Source organism: Eurypyga helias, unplaced genomic scaffold (genome assembly GCF_000690775.1).
Source record: "Eurypyga helias isolate BGI_N326 unplaced genomic scaffold, ASM69077v1 scaffold35480, whole genome shotgun sequence".
Taxonomy (NCBI): domain Eukaryota; kingdom Metazoa; phylum Chordata; class Aves; order Eurypygiformes; family Eurypygidae; genus Eurypyga; species Eurypyga helias.
In genome coordinates this window covers 1-18288 of record NW_010225608.1, presented here as the reverse complement: position 1 = coordinate 18288, position 18288 = coordinate 1, and the positions used below count along the sequence as shown (strand labels likewise).

The 18288-nt window shown below is 41.3% G+C and overlaps 1 protein-coding gene across 1 annotated transcript; it reads right to left on the bottom strand.

The window, feature by feature from the left end:
- Positions 1-2567: 2567 nt before the first annotated feature.
- LOC104508485 (ankyrin repeat domain-containing protein 27-like) lies at positions 2568-9772 on the bottom strand (the record flags this gene model as incomplete). Its single annotated transcript, XM_010150135.1, has 11 exons — positions 9651-9772; positions 8369-8479; positions 7463-7619; positions 5837-5991; positions 5460-5519; positions 5309-5362; positions 5156-5221; positions 4989-5065; positions 4496-4617; positions 3463-3541; positions 2568-2700 (listed from the first exon to the last, which is right to left on the bottom strand). Coding segments are annotated over exons 1-11 (1116 nt in total), but the record flags the coding sequence as incomplete, so codon positions are not given.
- Positions 9773-18288: the final 8516 nt, after the last annotated feature.

Sequence of the window (18288 nt, the reverse complement as noted above, 5' to 3'; positions counted from 1 at the left end):
CCCAAAACGCTTCATCAGCCTCAGTTTGTGTTCAAGTCTGCCCTTTCTGGCTTGTCCCAGCGGCACTTCCTCCATGCCAACGTCACTGCCACCCACAGCTCTTGCCATACAGGAAGCAAAGTGCTGCCTATTCCCCAGTAGCTGGCTCTAGCTCCCTGCAGAACCAGAGGGTCTTGCTACACATTGCTGTGCATAGGAATGTAACTACGGTCCTCCAACACTTATTTACTAGAATCCTAATTAAGTAAGGTTGACAAGTCTCAGAAAATAAAATGGAATCTTACGTGCTCCTCTCTTCCCCACAACCAAAATGTCTCGAAGGCTGACATGACCTTGGGTGAAGGTATTTGGCAGGTGTCTCCCAAGTGCAATTTCCTTACTGAACTGAGGGTGGTAACACACCCATTAGCCCACAGGGTACATTAGTTCCCTGCTGAGTTTTCATTATGGAGTTAGCTTCATTAGGGATTGGACAACAGCATTACTCAGCTGCCAGAAGCTCCATCTGAAGCCAGCTATAAAATTAAGTGTAGCCACATGAGGGGCTGTAATGAAGCCCCAGGGCACAGCAATGTTCCTGCTCACTAAAATCCCACAGCCACTTCCAGCACAATCAGGAAAGCAAACCATGGGGCATCAACATGACAGCAGCTACCGCTTTCAACAGAAAGTTCATCTCCTTCACACCATTCTAAGTTCACAAAGGGAGAGCAAAGCTAGCATGTCCCTCCACCTCCTGCCTGCCCTTTTTCAACTCCTATCACAGGCTATCTAGTTTATTCCTCTTCACTGTGTGCCACCTTCTCCTTTACCCTACCCTAGGGAAAAGGGTGGCCTGGCTCTTTCCATGTCAGCTGTACTAGAGGGCAGGCAGTCACCACTTCCTTGGCTCCAAGGTTCTGCTGTTTTCCAGCTCACCTCAGGGTGCTCCTTTCTTCAAGCCATGTTGGCTCCTATGAAAGGCAACGTAGGAGAGAGGAGTTGCTGTTGCACACTCAGCAAAGTGAGAAAGTGAGAGGCCAGCAATCTACGTCTGGAGCTGATCCAGCTGAGGTATGGCCAGAAACACTTAGTGCTTGCTCTTACAGTGGTGCAGACACTAACATAAGCAGTGTGTGACTGTCCTCACTTAGACTTATCTTCCAGGACAGATGCCTCCCAAGGAAATTCTCTTAGTGGCACTTGTTATAATCACTTGAGGGCAGTTCTAGTGTAAAACACCACTACCCTCACCTACAGAGGGATAGGACCAGGCATTTAATAGGAAACAGTTTTTATTCTAGAAATTTGAGAGTAACATTCTTTTTTCAGCTTGCTGGCAGTGTTGTGGAAGATGATTCTACTTAGGTTCCAGTTCCCCATTCAGACCCCAGGATTGCTATTTGCATACTAACAGTTAATGATAGCCAAGTGACTACAGGAAGCAAGTGTTTTCCTTGTAAGCTAGCTTTTTTTTTTATTTTTAACATAATTCAATACAGCATTACAAACAAGAAACACCAGTCTCTTTACACAAAAGGAGCCTTTTTTTGAGTGTATAGAGCAAGCCTATTGTATGACAGGTTCGTGGAAAGATCCCAGAAAAGAACAAAACCAAAAAGTAACAAGAGGCTAAAATGTTACTTTAAGTGCTGCTTCTTTAAGATTATGCCCCAGATTGTCCCATCCCAAGCCCTGCACACTGAGCCATTATTCTGGCCCCTGCAATTAGATTCCAGTGCTTTGCAGTTGGGCAGACTGAGACATGTTGAATTCATTCTGGTTCCAAGTTCACTCCTTCCGATTTCCACATCAGATCAGGAAAACCTAATTTTGCAACACAGAAAGTTTTACCAGGGCAAAGCTACAAAGTTCTTAAATCATACAAGTTTAGGTCACATCATCCTTGATTGATCTGACCTGATTGATAGAAGGTCTGGTTGCCCAGTAGGAAATAACTCATGCATCCACAAACTTCCAGCTCCTGCTGGGTCAGAGATCCTGAGAGCCAAATTTGACTTCAAACACACCCTTACTGTAGCCCTACACTCCCATTAAAATGTCAATTTAGTGCAACGTAGTAATCTGCACAAACATGGAATTTATGGACTATAAAGATTACTGAATAATTTTAAGTTACACCACAGTCTCCATGCTGCTAGCATCAAGAAGCTTTTCAAAATTAATAAAGAAAAGTCTCTTTAAGCTATGCCTACTCTCAAGTACTGCACTGCTTTCACAACCATGACAGAAAGAGCACAGACAGGAGATAAACTTACTGAAGACTCAGCTGTTGAAAATAGCACTGTCATTTTTCCTCTAGTCATATGAAGAGGCAGACTTGACATTTAGCTACTTACTCAAGGAGTATACAATGAATAAGTATTGATACAGAACTAGGACTTCATTGTAATAACTTAGACCATCTCAGCATTTGCTTCAGGGATAGTTACCTCAACTTATTTCTTTAAGCACAAAAAAGAAGCTTGTGTTAGCTGTTTGTATCCTCTGACACAATTTACTCCCACAGTGGTACAGTCCTACAAATTTATCAAATACACATTTGGCAGACTTTAAGAGCAGCTTACTGTTGATCTGTCAGAGAGGTTGCCTTGCCGGATGTACTCTATTGCAGCCTCGATTGAGGTTAGACAGTATCCCAACTCATCCTTCACTGAACTGCAAAGCCTGAAGTTCTTTATGTAACTCACATTGGCCATCCTGAAATAAAGAGTTAAAGCCATGAAGTACCAAAAATAAAATGACACTAGCATGACACATCTTACTGTAACTCATCTCAGGCAACCCAGGCAGACAATAGGTATGGGTTAAGAAAAAGCTTCCAAAAAGATTGTTTGGCTAGCAATGCTATGGCTATTCTTTGTAGGGTGGATCAGAACTTAAATTATCTCTTAACGATTCAATGAAATACTATTAATTGCATATAAGGAATATGAAGGACAGGATAAGAACAGCAGCAGGATAGTTTTCACAAATTTCAAAACATGTTAATGTTTCAAGCACCATAAGCACCAGGGTAACAATAGCTACAAATTAAAGGAAGGTTTAGATATACTTTTACTTACAGTGAGGACAGATAGCCACAATGGCATAGGCTGCAGCAAGCAATTAACATTCAAATCTAGTTTCTCTATATGAAATGTATCAAACCTCAAGAAGCTGCACCAAGGTTTCACAGCTCCACACACAGATAAGGAAGGACCAGTCTGTACTGACAACCAGATTCCCAGATTTAGGTTGGGAATCAAGACATCAGAGACACAGCACTTGAATTCCTGATAGGTCCTTAATTTGGCCATATCTGTAATACATTTGCTGTCTGTCCTACTAAAAATAGTGTTCTGCATTACATCAGCCTGTTTTACACTCAGTATTACTGTGTGTTCAGAAACATTTGCCCCTACAGCAGATTACCTATAAGATGATACTATGGAGCTCTGTATAGCCCAAGTAGTTACATACCAGTTTGGTATTTCCGTTTTCACAAGTAAATACAGCAAAACAGAGAGAAGATCATCTGCACACATGGTTTCCATGTTAACTAAAAAAAAAACACACCACCAGAATTTACATCTGATGTTAGTCATGTCATGGTTCAGATCAAAGGCAATACCTATAAATGGAGTTCCACCTCCCAAGACTAATGGCCAGCTCTACTAGTAGAGAAGGCACTGAGTAACCAAGGCATCCCCTCAAATATTCTCAATTTCCTTCTATAATAGGCTGCCAGGAGCCAAAAAAAAAAACCCAAACCCAACCACACCAGAGTTTGTACACTACCAATGGCAATATTTGACTAGCATCTCTTCCTTCTGATACAGAAAGAGCCAGAGATTTCCAAAATTGAGGGAAAAACTACCCTTTCAGCTGCTACACATTTCCAGAGCCCAGGAGTCTTCCTGAGAAAGGAAGAGCTGAAGTAGGAGAAACATCACTATACTACTCCATTTACTTAGTGGAATTATCTTCTCCCTCCAGGCTACGTAAAATAAGCATCAGATTAAGAGGCCCATGCTTTCCTATCACAGAATCATTTCCATAACCCATGGCAGCACTTTGAATGCAGCACAGAACACATTTGTGTGTCCCCTTCCACCTCAGCATTTTGCAAAAGATTCATCTCAAGAATATCTGTTTCAGGATTATCAAGGAGCAAAGACAAACAGACAGAAGTGATCTAGCAGCGATACTCGGTGTTCAAAATGGATGACCCTCAATTCTTCTGCAGGAGAAAGTGCCCTAGCACATGCAAGCTTCTCACAATGCTCCAGCTAAAGCATATCTAAGTAACCAAGTGCCCCACCTCACCACAAGAAACACCACCGAAGTGTGTATGTCGCCTCCATTTTGCTTTGTTTGGAGACCTGCGCAGCAGATCCCAGTCTAATTCCATTTAATCCACAAGTGCTATTCAAACAGCTGTTTATATAAAGCGTTGTGTGTACTAGTTAAGAAAAAAGTTTAAAATAGAGTTATTAATTCACTAATTACTGACCTCTTTGGCTAGGAGATTGCATAATAATTTGTACCACTTTCCATAGGCAAAGTAGCTTCTGCTGAGGGGAAGTACATTTGTTCAACTGGCCCAGTTCTCGCTTGGCACGTGGTATATTAAAGCTAGGAAACAATTGCAAAGAAATGGTTAGCATACAGAGTTCCTGTGCAGGATGTCCAAAAGCCAAGTTCTAACTTATTTGGAGCTGAAATGAAGAACAGTATTAAAATATTTCCATCTCTGCTGCAGATGGATTTGCATTTCTGTACCCTGTAGATGGAAAGAGAAGCATAAGAATATAAAAGCAAAGGAGACAACGATCAGCGCAAAGGCTGCCCTGAAGTGACACTTGCAAAGCTTTACTTTCCCATCCCAAAGGAATGAAGTGTAAGAAAAACTTGCTATTGACTGAAGGAACACACTTTTTGGCTGGCCTGAGACCTACTTAAGACAGGATCTCAGTGACTCCTGAGAGCCCATGATCATCTCTTACCTGAACTCAGGCTTCACTCCAATGTCTTTTTGCTGCAAGTCTTGAAGGCTCCTTGTGATTTTGTTGAAAGCAGCATCCTAATCAATAGGAAGGCAACAGGGTATGTTTTTTTTAAATGCATTAGATTAATACAAATAATCTTTAGCAATCAAAAAAAGCCAGCTTACCTCACTTGCCTCAATAGTCCCCACATATTTAAAGACTAGATCATAAATAGCATGGTGTACATACATCTGTAAAAAAACCAAACAGTACTTCAGGCTTGAAAGGGAGAGTTAAAAATAGCTTGCTAATTATTTTCCTTCATTTCAGATGCTTACTTCAACTGCTTGTTTAATCAGATTCATCTGCTCTTCTTGCTTTGCGAGCATCTTCTAGAAAAGGAATACCATGCAAACAGCAAGAGAAAGTTAGATAATGTATTGCTTAAGTAGCTCTGCTAAATGCACAGTCCATAATGTAAGTGTTTACCAAGTGCGAATCTCTCAGAAGATGCTGGAGACATTTGGTATAAAGTGCGCTGACTGAATCCTGGTTGGGAGAAAGGGAGAAAAAAGCACTGAGATTCAGTTTACTCTGACTTGAAGCAACAAAGCATAAATAAGCAAAGAAAGGAAGCCTTCCCTGCCTTAGCAGGGTGCACTACGGTAAGATTTTTAGCTAGAAAAATTGCCTTTACTTAATAGTTAAGATGTGGTAATACACAGTTAGGAAATCTACTTTCTCCCTTCCCACCTTCATCAGCCCTAGGCTACTGTGACATAGAAAAGCTCAATAAGACAAAGATAATTCACTTCAGTGCTTTGAATCTATTTAGTAAATTAAACATCAAGAAGCAAGATACTGACTATGTAGTGGCGGAGGCTTTTCCTTTCATGTTCTTTAAACGTCCTGTAGAAAGATCCTATATATTTATCAAATCTCTCACAGTGCCTTCCCAGGAATCCTCTAACATCCTCAATATTTTTAAGAGAACAGGAGTTTGATGCAGCTGTAGATTCACCTAAAGTGAAAGCCAAGAATTAGCACAGAGGTTTAATACGTACGCACAGGAAAGTACTCTGTCATACACAGCCCACTTGTGCACAATAAAGGTATGGTGAACTGAGTCAGTGCTTTAACCAAAGGACTGCTTTTAATTACAAGAACATAATACATCGCATTGACAGCAGGCTCTTCTGCCTTTTATGTCAAGTATTTATTTGGAATCGCTAAAACTGATTTCACATGCTTTTTTACCCTGGGGTAATTTATTGCCACATGCACAGCTCAATCTGAGTGCAAGTCAAGCTTAAAATTAGAAGAAAAGCACATTACAGTATTGACTGAATGTCCATGCAGAAGTCAGTATGCTCTAAGTGAGCTATAAAAATCCCATCTTTGATTTTTACATAACCTATTCTTTATTTAGATGTGCTTTCTCTGAATGGGAGAGCAAAGATGTTCATGTAAACATTAAACCTAATCCACTTTCCTTCTGAATAAGACAATAGGATCCCTCACTTAAAATTCATATTGCTTTTCCAATTTTTTTTTTCTAGGCAAGTCTTTCATTTGCAATCAAAAGCAACCAACTAATAATAGGCTTAGATCTCATTCATTTCAAATTACTTTTGAAATTACAAATTGCCTCGCTTCTGAAAGACTGCTATACAACTACAATACTAATGGCCAAAAAAAGGAACACCACAAGAATGATTTCTTAGATTTAGATTATTTATAAAATTTAAGCTTGTACGTATGCCATTTTTTCAGAAAAGCTCTCATACTTCCCTCACAGTACTATTTTCACACTCCCCTAGCACTACTTCCCTTTGCCATCATTTGTTTCAAATGGATATTCCTATGTATTTCAGAAGACTAAATGTTTTTATTTCAGGAAAAGCATGTGTTTAAAGAAGCCTCTGTTCCTTTTAATTAGTAAACAGACTGTTATACAAATCCACAAAGAAACCCTGTTACATCCACTGCTTTAACAGCGGCCTTGGAAAGAGGGTTCCAGCTTTATCAAGAGCACTTTCAGTACCAGGACAAAAATTAACACATTCAGCTTAATGACACAGACCACCTCCAGAAGCGCTGCTACATAACTGTGCTATATACAATCTCCAACCACTGAGGAAGTGGTCATGAAAGGATTTACCCTTCCAGCTTTTTCTGCATCCACCTTACATTTAAGACTAAATTCCTTTTCTAAGCAGCCAGCACTAAACTGAGCATTGCTCCAAGTGATGCTGGATCTGTTCTGCAGAGAATTTTTAGTGCTGAGGCAGGGGCACAGACCCTACAAAATTAAGTTTGCCTGGCAGCAACTTAATTTGTTCCAGCAACACAACATCTGCCCCAGCCAGCTAATAAATGCCAAGAGCTTTCCAACAAGTCAATGCTTTTCAGAATGAAGGAAATGTATTAAGCATACACATACTTATTTGCTCATTGTGCAAACAAGACCAAGTTAACACTTCAATACGTACCTGAGCTTTCTGTTTTTTCCAATGGATGAGCTATGCACAATATACTAAAGCTTTCTTCCTTTTCATTGTAAAAGGTTTCCTCAAAAAGAACAGGTACTGAGAGATGGTAATTAAAACCAGTTCCTAAAATGATGAGGTTTCCTTGTATGAAGATCTCCTGAAACAAAAACAAACACCGGAACAAGTGTAAAACTGGATTCTGCCTTGCATAGTTAGAGAATCTTGTAAGACAAGAAAGCACCAGATTCAAGAGATTTTGTGCAGACACAGAAACAGAAACTCCTTTAGTCTACCACGGCTACCTAAACTTTGCTTAACCTGCAGCAAGCAGGTCTAGATGGCCTGCAAACAGGTGCAAGACCTCAGACTGTACTGCAAAATTACAAATAAAAAGTGTGATCCTACACAGCATCACCTTTGGTTACCATGGCTTCCTGCTCCATTAGCCCATTTCTACTCTTACTGCACCGAATTAATACGTCAAGCTCAGATACAACTCCATACCATCATACATTTGTCTTACGTCCTGGTGAATGTGCCTCTGCATACAGTATAGGCAGGCTACTATTTGCTACTTCTTAACTACACGGTAGAGGCCCTTCTGCTACACAAGAAAATCCCTAACAGCCACAAAACACAGACAAATTGACAGACTTGCTCTGCCAAAGCAGTAAGCTGCAATCAGACAGTGCTACCATCTGAACGGGACAACTATTCAGGTGTACGTGCCAAAACACAGCTTTGGCTATAAAGCAGCATATCCAAGAACTCTGGCTTACTGCTTTCACCAGTTAGCTCTAACTCCTAGTTACCTCCTGTAACCATTAGTTCATACTGTCACTCATCAGCTGCAGTGAATTTATTGGCATGTCCCCAAGCTACATTCAGATATCAAAACAGAAATACCTTTCCATTTAAGGTCTGAAAGTTTTCTTCTAGCGGCCTCAGAACGTAGGATTCAAACTGGCAGGTGGACAGACTGTTGCTTGAAAGGCTTCCTTTGCATGGAACCAACACCTAAAAAGTTGTATCATGCTTTAGAGATAAATGCCAGGTATCACCAGCTAACCACCAAGACATTTTGCTATGTAGAGGCAAGCAATTGAATCTGGCTTATAAACATTTACTAGCAAGTATTTAACAACTATATGTGCTTTTGTTTAAATAAATGAACAGAAAATACTGTTGATAAACAGAGTCCAGTGATTAACCTAGAAGTTTCATTTAGTGACTCATCTCAAAAAGGGTGTCAGATGTAGCCAAGCAAACAATGCTAAGAGAAGGAGATAAGGTCTGACATTACTTTGCACTCGTCACCTGAATGATTTAAGATTAGGCAGCTAGTGAAAGTGAAGTATGTTTTCAAACTAAAATGAAAACCCATCAGGAAGAAAAAAAAAACCTAAGATAAGCAACACCTTGGGTCTACTGCACACCAACAGATTGGCAGTTTGAGACAAATACTTAATTAGAAAGCACCACATTAAGAATACAACAAACACAGTGCGTATTCTGGAAAGAGAAGCCTTGTTGTCAAGGAACAGAAACACGAAGCAAGCGGTTCTTTCAGTACACAGCTTTCAGAACTGGTGTTGGAATACAGACAGAACTGGTGAACAGATTTTAACATTTCAACTGATTACCATCTTAAGTAATGCACAAATGAAAGAACTGTTCAATTTAAGAATTGAGTTGCTTATCTTAAATTTTATCATCAGGTAACAATAACCCCTGAATTTAATGGAGTCTCCACACTTAATTTGGTTATTTTGCAGTTAGTCTTCATGCAGATTAGAGGTCTTAAGGACTGGAGTTTTTATTCCAGCTCAGTTTAATGGCTTTATTTTGCTATGTAAAACACTGTCAGAACTTAGTGAGTGTCTGTCCTCCAGGGATTTCAAAAGGCCAATCCCATTTTAAGTTACAAGTGGGAGAATGGGTAACTAGTTCATAACAGAGAAAATAAGCTTCCTGTAAAGTTTAGCAACAACACCAACGTTGACCTTTTACTACCATGCCATATACCAAGAGGTCTGAATTAGTACTTAAACTAAAAGTTGCTCTGGTTCACCTCCAAGTTTTGTAGGCTTGCACCAGTCTTGACATGTGTTGTACAGGCATGACGTAAACACATATAGCTGCTATTTGAAATGCAGCTTTTAAATGTACATATAATAAATGTACTTACAATACCATGGAGTTCTGCCACTTTGCTGCATAGATCAGGACGTCGCTTCTGAATGGCCAAATAAAAGGGATTTTTCAAGATATCTTCATCATACATAGCCATATGGACTTCAGATACTCCAAGATTTTCTAAAATACATATGGAGAATAGTTAATGCATCATACACGGTGTCTGTTAAACCATAATATTTGGGAATACCTAGGAGGCAGTTGGTGTTTCCTTTTAGACAAGAGGACACAAGTTTCAGGTCTTGAAGTAAGCAACCAACGGCAGGCTTAACTAATAAGAGGGTAACCGTAGTTACTCAGAAGTTAGTCAGATTATTTGCCTTTAATACAGATTTCCAATTACATAGTTATCCTCATGTCTCCTTAGGCCTTCCAGGTGTTGGAGTCTAGCAACACACAATACGTCCGGGTAAACTTTGGAGAGGCACAGAGAAGTTAAGATTTAAGTTAAGATATTACCGCTTTGATACACAAGCTAACTTGCACTGCTAAGGTCTAAAACAAGCCAAGAGACACTAACCAATAGCTTATTTATAGCAGATTCTACAGCACCACAGGACTCTGATGTTTTTCAGTTTGCTCATGTAAGTTTTGAGTCACCTATGTAAGGATTACTGATAGACTCTCATCAACAAGGCACACAGATAGTGTAACAGGAACCCTTGTGTAAGGCAATCCTCAACTTTCCAGGGAAATAGAGGTACACCAAGGAGATATGAATATCCGTGTCATAGTTTAAAAAGTCACCATGAAGCACATCATTTGCGGTCATCTCTACGCCCACGGAAAAAGGCTCAATGATCTGAGGTCAGGCTGATGCACAACATTTGGCAAAACAGTGAGAGTGTGACTGGACACAGAAAACCCAGCCCGTAGGCATTGGAAAAGCTACCACCAGATGCGTCACAGAGAAAAGACGATCTCTACAGGCACTAGACCCTCAACCGCTGGCTTCCTCAATTCTGTTCTCTATAAAATACTAACACATCCTAGACATGAGGGCAGGAAGAACCCTAATAGGTCCTTTCTGGAATAACTTCAGAATTATTTTATTCACAAGTAGTGAGATTAACAGGCTTACAAGTGCTTAATTAACTAGTCTGTTGTATGTCTTTTATCCTCATCCAGCTTCCTTTAGGAATCAACACAAGTTGCATGATTTCCCCACGCAATTTCAGCTGTATGTCCTAGGAAAGGGCGAGAGCAGCAGCAAAACTCTCATTTGAGCAAGCCACAACCTAACAGCTGGCTAGGCTAGAATTCCAAGGAAGACCTTAAAATGACCCGTTTACAGTCCAAACATGAATCAGTAACAAATTACTAGTTATAAATCAAGTACCAAACAGGGCTGTATGTACACACATACACAACTTGCAAAATAGTCAGCCACAACAAGACTTATTTTGGAGTCCTACATCTTTTTTTTTGGGTGCTGTACTGCCAAGGACATGAACCGACTAGAGAAGAATCTGAAGCGAGAAATGCAAGAAAGCTCTGGAAACAGGATCCAAAATATGAAATAGCAGTGATGTTTCTGCTAAAGAAACTGCACGAAACAGGTAGGAATTTCCCGCCCCCCCCCAGGAGGATCAAGCTCTCCATGAAGGGCAGCTTTTCCACACCTGTAGAAAAAATAGGCCATAGCTGAAAAGAGACTCAGATTACAGATCAGGAACTCCTTCCAAAAGAGCCAATAAACACATGTTTTAGATTGCTTGGCAAAGCTATCAAGTCTCTTGTGTTGTAAATCTTTAAGAACCTGTTACACAAACCTCTGCTAGAGGTGATAAAGGACATAGTGAGGCTGGGAGGCTAGGTTGTATGGTCTCCCAAGGCACCTTCCCAATCAAGCTTTTGTTCATGTAGTTGGCCTGCTGAGGCATCTTCATCTACCTTTCTGGTGAACTCATGTGCAGTCAAGTGGTAGATGGGAGTGCTATGACCCTCCAAGACAGTGATGAAGAAGATATTAGCATACCACATACTGTGTCAGGGAAAAGAGCACATGGACACAAGAAGGCAACGAAGCATGAGACTGCAGAGACAAAACCGCAGCGCGCACACCTTGCTAATTGCTAGCACTACACTGACCCTTTTTCAGCCTACGAAGTCCAGAGACTTCTTCCCATAACAGGAAGAGGGAGAGAAGAACACATTCCACAAATCCTTCTTACCTAGAAACCTGTGTACAGGTATCACCATCAAAAAAGCTGATAAGCTTTGTCTAGAAAGGAATTTAAAACAACATTTAACTCCCTGGCAAACAGGTGGAAAAGATTTATGGGAAGAGGGGAGCTCTCACAGAAAGCTTATGAATCTTGCTGTCTGTATGACTGATGTAGATCCTAAATCATTGCCAGCACCTGAAAAACAAAAAACAAGTAACTGGCATACTTTAAGAACCACTTCAGTTGACAGACCATCACAGGAGGAGCTTGAAATTACAATCTTCAGTCCCTGGTTCATTAGTTACACACCACAAATAACTAGTTTTAAAACACTTAGTGGCAGCCATGTAGATTTTTTTACTACAGAACTACTGACATGGTTGAATCACGAGCAAAAGCTCCAGCAAGAAGCTGGAAGAAACTGCATTCCAGCATGGAATTACGGCATTTTAGCTCCTGTGATGCAACTAAGATGCCATCAACATGCTGCACCCCAACAAGGAAGCAAAACTTTCTAGTTCTGTCACCCACCTTGAGCAGAAGCAGACTGCGAACTCTGAACCCCTCACCGCAGGCATGTTCCTGCACAGCACAAAACAACCACCACTAGCCAGATTAGTACTGTTTTGAGAATCTCAATTCTCAATTTCCTTCCCTTTTCTCTCCCCCTTACCCCTGCATCTGCTCAGTACTACATTAGTGGATAGCAATCATATCTGATCAAAGTGTGAGTATGAAAAAGAAAGGGTGGAATACTTATTAATTGAAATAATATATTCCTATAAAAATAATCCACTGCATTCTTCAGAGAGACAGAAGTGTGGATGTATAAGCCATCAACAACTTAAGTAATTACAGAAAAACAAAGGACTTGATTCTGTAGACTTAATCTATTTAAGTTTAGTATAGAGTACATTAAAGCCTTCCCAAGTTTTGGCTCAGGCATTTTTGAGATGAAGTCAATTTCTTTCCACCCCAAAAGTTAAATGCATCTGAAAATACTGGCTAATGCATTGCTGTAATTCTAGGAATGCATTAGAATACTCCATTGAGAGTTTGTTGGCAGAACACAATATCCAACTTCAGTCTAATTTAATGGGGGGGGGAGGGAAGCGGAGGGTGGCACCAGGGAGTGGGAGGATACAGACTTACTCTTCTCCTTAGACAGCTTTAGATTTACTAACATTAGAAGAGGAAATATATACAAAGCCTTATGTAGGCACTACCAGAACTGTTAAATGCTTAACAGAAAGACCACTAAAAATTGTCATAAGCATATTCATTATGAAGATTATTAAATTCTACCATGCTGAGCTGCAAAGCAATACACAAGTACTAATGTTACATAAAAGGTTTAAATGGAATCACTTAGGTGCATGGCTTCATGCCTGCAAACACAGGAATAGCTCAAATTGCTGAAAGAACAGAAGCTGGCTGATCAGAGAAAAATAAGCATTATGTTACTACTTTAAAAGAAAATATAGCCTAGAAAAGATTTGGCTGTGTTAAGAGCAGAGTGATAATTCAATGATACAACTAATGGTACAGGGATAGCTGAAGTGAAAAACACACCATGGAATCTAAGCACATCACTGCTTTCTCCAAGACACTGGAAATAAGACCTTATGACCTTCAGTGCTGAAAACTACGAGCAGGATTTAACTGTGACAGTTTATTTTGACATCCTTGGTGTTTTCCTTTAGAGATGGTCCAGTGAGGTACTTTCTACAGACCTAACAGGTTTCAGTTCCTTTTAAGAAGCATTCTGAAATTTAGACAAACAGCCATTAAGGTAGATCGTGCCCTCATTCAAATTACACAACCATTTACTCGTTTCTTGGGCACATCATCATCTGAATGTCCTACCATGCCACTAAGACCTAACATACTGCAGAGAAAACACCTATCATAACACAACTAGGGAGTCTGTGTGCTAACACTTCATAATGTTCAACACTGAACATAAGATTCGGTGTTTTCACTAAGGCATTTTAGTAACACTTTGGCAAAGCCAAGACAGTAAAACAGCTACCAAAACTGGCAAAAATTATTAGCCTGGTTCAGTAACCTGAGATCTCCCCAGGAGAGCAAGCTAGGTACTACACCAGGATGCTAACATCAAGTCTATCAGTGTCCTCTCCAGAGGAGTCCAGCTGCAAAGAAGCAGAATGGCATGTTCTCCAAAAATCTTCAGCACCAGATCCATTAGCACGTCATGGGCAAGAAGCATGAATTCACTGAATTCTACTCGCACAGCAGTACTGTGAAGTCTCACTCCTCCTTAAATTAACACGGTGATGTCAAGTTAATCTTAGCTTGCAGACTCCACAACAGTAACAACTAAGGCTTAGTAAACCAGCAGCCACGTGCTGAAGTGCTCAAACTAAGGAGCAAAATCAAAACAAGCAGCAACATACTGCTCAGAGTAGCAGACAGACCTTTCTGATAAAGTCTGTACACACATTTATCACACTAGTTAGTTGCAGAGATCTGCTGGAAAAAAAAAAAAAGGAAGCAATTGTTCCCCAGATCCAAATTACTTGAATTCTCTTTTTCCTCACAGGAGTGCTTTTTGCAGAGCCCCACTTTTTAGAAAGAACAGCTGAAGCTGAGCATATCTGAAAGCATTTTGCAAGCAAACAGTAATCTAACAGTGGAACTTAACTAGTCTCAGTTCAAATAAAAATCTAGTTACCACTTCAGCCACTGTTTCACCTGCACTATTACCCCTTATATTTATCCCACTTCTGGGCTAAGGTTACAGTCTGGACTTGAGCCCTCAAATCTGCATTCACCTCAAAATAAAAACAAAAGATCCTTTCTCTGTTTCTGAGCAGACAAGAAACCTTACTCCCTCAGAGATGGAGCTGAGCATCTCATGAGAAACAGCTGAGATGTTCCAGTGCACCCTGCCCACCACGAGGGAGCCAAGGAGGAAACAATCTATTGCTACCCCTTTTAAATTCAGCTGCAGTTTGTATTGATTTCATGGAAGTGAGGTAAGTCAGAACAACACCTCTGAGTTATCAGATTAGGGTGGTGCGTTTGCATCAGTCAGGTCAAAGCTTCCTGGCAACCAGAGAAAAACTGTGCCTTATGGTCCCAGAACATCAGTCTGGCAGCAATGGAACAGGGTCTGGAAAGGTCAGCAGCATTCCAGGAAGATGCTTGTTTCTCTCAGCATCTCCCCTTCAGACACACATTTCTTCCACTGAGGACTAAGAGCTGGCACAGGATCGCATGATTTTGATTTTGTCTCTGCCCAACACCCCCCAAACCCTTTTTTTTGGTTTAAAAACTCCCACTCTCCTATCACGGCTCCTGCCCTCTCAGACAGGCAGGAGAGACCCAGAGACCCCACAGCACCTGCCAGAGACCAGGGAGTACCATGCAGATGGGCTTTTCAGTTCCTCAGGCAGCTGCACCTCAAACTCTAACACCGAGCTCATTCTTAAGGAGGAGAAAGAAGGTTCACCCTTTATATTCTATTGGTGTATTTGCACTATTGTTGGACATGGACACAGTCTTACTTGTCTTAGACTTGAGGCCAAAGAACATATTGGTTCATTTCTCCAGAGTCACTACTTCCTTCCTCCAGAGAAAGTACATCTTAAAACGAGTGGCTCATCCTTCAACAGGCAAGCTTCCCACTTTTATCCGGTCACTTCTGCTAATTTTTGCGATAATCTCACTTGTCATTAGCCAAGGATCAGGAACAAGCTACATTCTCCTCTTCACAGCAGAATAGTGACCAGATTCCCAATTCTTGCAGGTTTAGAAATCCACTGGAGGAGCAGCAAAGCTCTTTGGCTTAGCACTACTGCAGCTGCATTAAACCCTCAGGTGGGAAGCTCTGAGCTACTCACAGGCAAGCTCTGGAAGAGAGTGCTGAGTGCTGATCAGTGAACCACAAACAATTACAGGGAACATGTGTAGGGGAGAAACATTAACAGAAAGTACAAAGTTCCCAGAACAGCTTCTCAAAAAAGGATGCTTCCTCTAGCTTAGTGAGCAGGATTTAAGGGCACCACCTCAGGCACGCACATGCATTTTTTTGGAGGGGTTAACAAGAACAAGGAGTTGAAATACGAGGATAAACAGCATTTTACTTAAGCCACTTACAATCCTTTAGTTACTGAGACAAGACAGTGGTATAACAGAGTGCAGCAGGCCTGAACACTGTACCACTGAGATGTGGGTCACAGAGTGTAACGCCACGTCTTGTCTGCAGAGTTACAGCCCACCACTGTTCACTGCACACCACGTAAGGTTGATACCAACTCCAAAAGATGCAGCAAGTCTGTAAAGAAACCAAGTATGTAGGGTCACCCAGCACAGGCCACCCACAAAAACAAGGGCTGAAGCCAGCCACCCTGTGCCCCACGTACCTTAGTTCAGATTGTCCTTGGACCAGACAACTGGACAGGAGTGAAATCTATTCTCTGTGCACCTCAAATAGGAAAACCAAGTCCAGCACTAAGCCTTACCTCATCACTGTAAGAAACTTAAACCATTACTAGAATATCTAGCTATGAAAAACAATGTAGTTATGCTCTGATCCCTGAAGGGATAAGGTTACAGTCTTGACCTGAGCCCTCAAATCCACCCTCTGAGTAAGGGCTGAGACTAGAGGGAGGTTGGAACAATTCAGCAGGTAAATTCTTCCAACTAGCAAAATATGTTATTCTAACCACCACTGCTGTCCTGATGCTACAGAATGTGCCATATGCCAGTCTGAAATAATTAAGAGCCTCCTCACAGTGAACACCATGCCAAACATCAGTCTAGCATTCTCTCATGATATAAATTAAGATTCTTACTATGGATCAAATCCTCCAGCCACTTCACCAGCAAAATGCTTAGCAGAAAGCAAATCACAGAATAGTTACTGAAGGAAGCTGCATAATGTTACCAGGGGAAGGGAGGAGGTTGATGTCCTGTTTCATTGTCACTGTATCCTATCCACATTTTCCTTCCTCATTTCACAGTGGCTTCAAGCTTTTCCAGGCCACAGCAGTCAATATATCAAACTCAGTCTGTGAGCTTGCTCCAAAAAGCAAACTCCTCAGGCAAGGCTTACCAACCATTAAAAAACAGACTTATTTACCTAAAATTATACTTAATAGTCTATAAAAATGTGGATATGGCATTTAACAAGTAATGATGTTCAAGAAGCATCACAGAATACTTCGCAAAGAATATGGTCATTAACACCTACTGCGAGAAAGCCTTTGCCCAGAACCAGGAAACACATTTCTCCTACTACTCATTACACTGTTTCCCAATTCACTTATAAGGTTTTTTTACTCTCCATCATAGTAGTTTTCCCGGGACAATAGTTCCGTTAGCACCTTGTCTGAAAGCAGCATCAAGATTAGGATTTTCAGAATATCAGGCCTGTCTGACAAACTACAACTGAAGTTTAAGTTACCACAATCCACCTGAATTGGGCAATTGCACGCCACTGAACTTCAGTTATAACTAATCTACCCAACAGCCTCTTTCTTCCCACATGACACACCTAAAGATGTATTTAGGCATTATCTGATACCGATTACAACCGCTGCCACCTTCAGGTTTAAGTAGTCATATTTTACTGAGACAACATGCCCTTCCCCTACTGTTCAGCAACTTTCAGAGGAGCAGTTTCAAGATTCTGATGTGCCACATCGAATAGAAACTTCAGTGATATGTAGCAGACTTTAAAATCCCCCTACTATACACACACAAATACGCATATTTTAGTTAGCAATAAGCTTAACACTTAAGTCACACAGGACTCCAGATTCAAACCCTGAGCTAATCCTTTTTCCACCTGACTGATTAAGCAATTATAAGACTTCATTTATAATCAGGTCAAAATCATCCTGTGTTTTATTCCCACAAGGAAACGGGCATTATTGATTCACTGCTTCCAGCACACATTGGTAGAGTTACTCCATTTCCTCTGTAGTAACTTGACAATCTACAGAAGTTATAAGGTAGTTTCCTCAACAGGTGGCAACTTGCAGCAGAAGCTACATATGGCTTGGAATTAAGGCCAAAATTAAGGCATAGCAAACAAACAAAAAAAAAAAACCACCACATGGTCAATATAGGCCAAGCTGCAAAAGGAACACAGTCCAGACAAATCTCTGCAGGCCGGGCTCAGCACCACGAAGCCAGGCTGCCTGGACTCTGCTCCCCGGGGCAGGTCACTGCTCCCCGCAGACACCACACAAAGCGGGAGGGGCAATGCTCCCCCTCCTCACGGGAGTACAACTTTCCGAGTCACGGCAGCATCAGAACGCCACCGTTACCCACGCAGGCGGGTGGGTACGTTACAACACGAGTTCTCTCCAAGCCCGCTTGGCACGGACGCAAGGCGTGCGAGGGACGGCACGGCCCAGGCCGCAGCGCTCCCCAGGATCCGTCCTGCTCCAGGCGGCCCCGGGGTGGCTGTTGGCACACCCGGTGCCCACC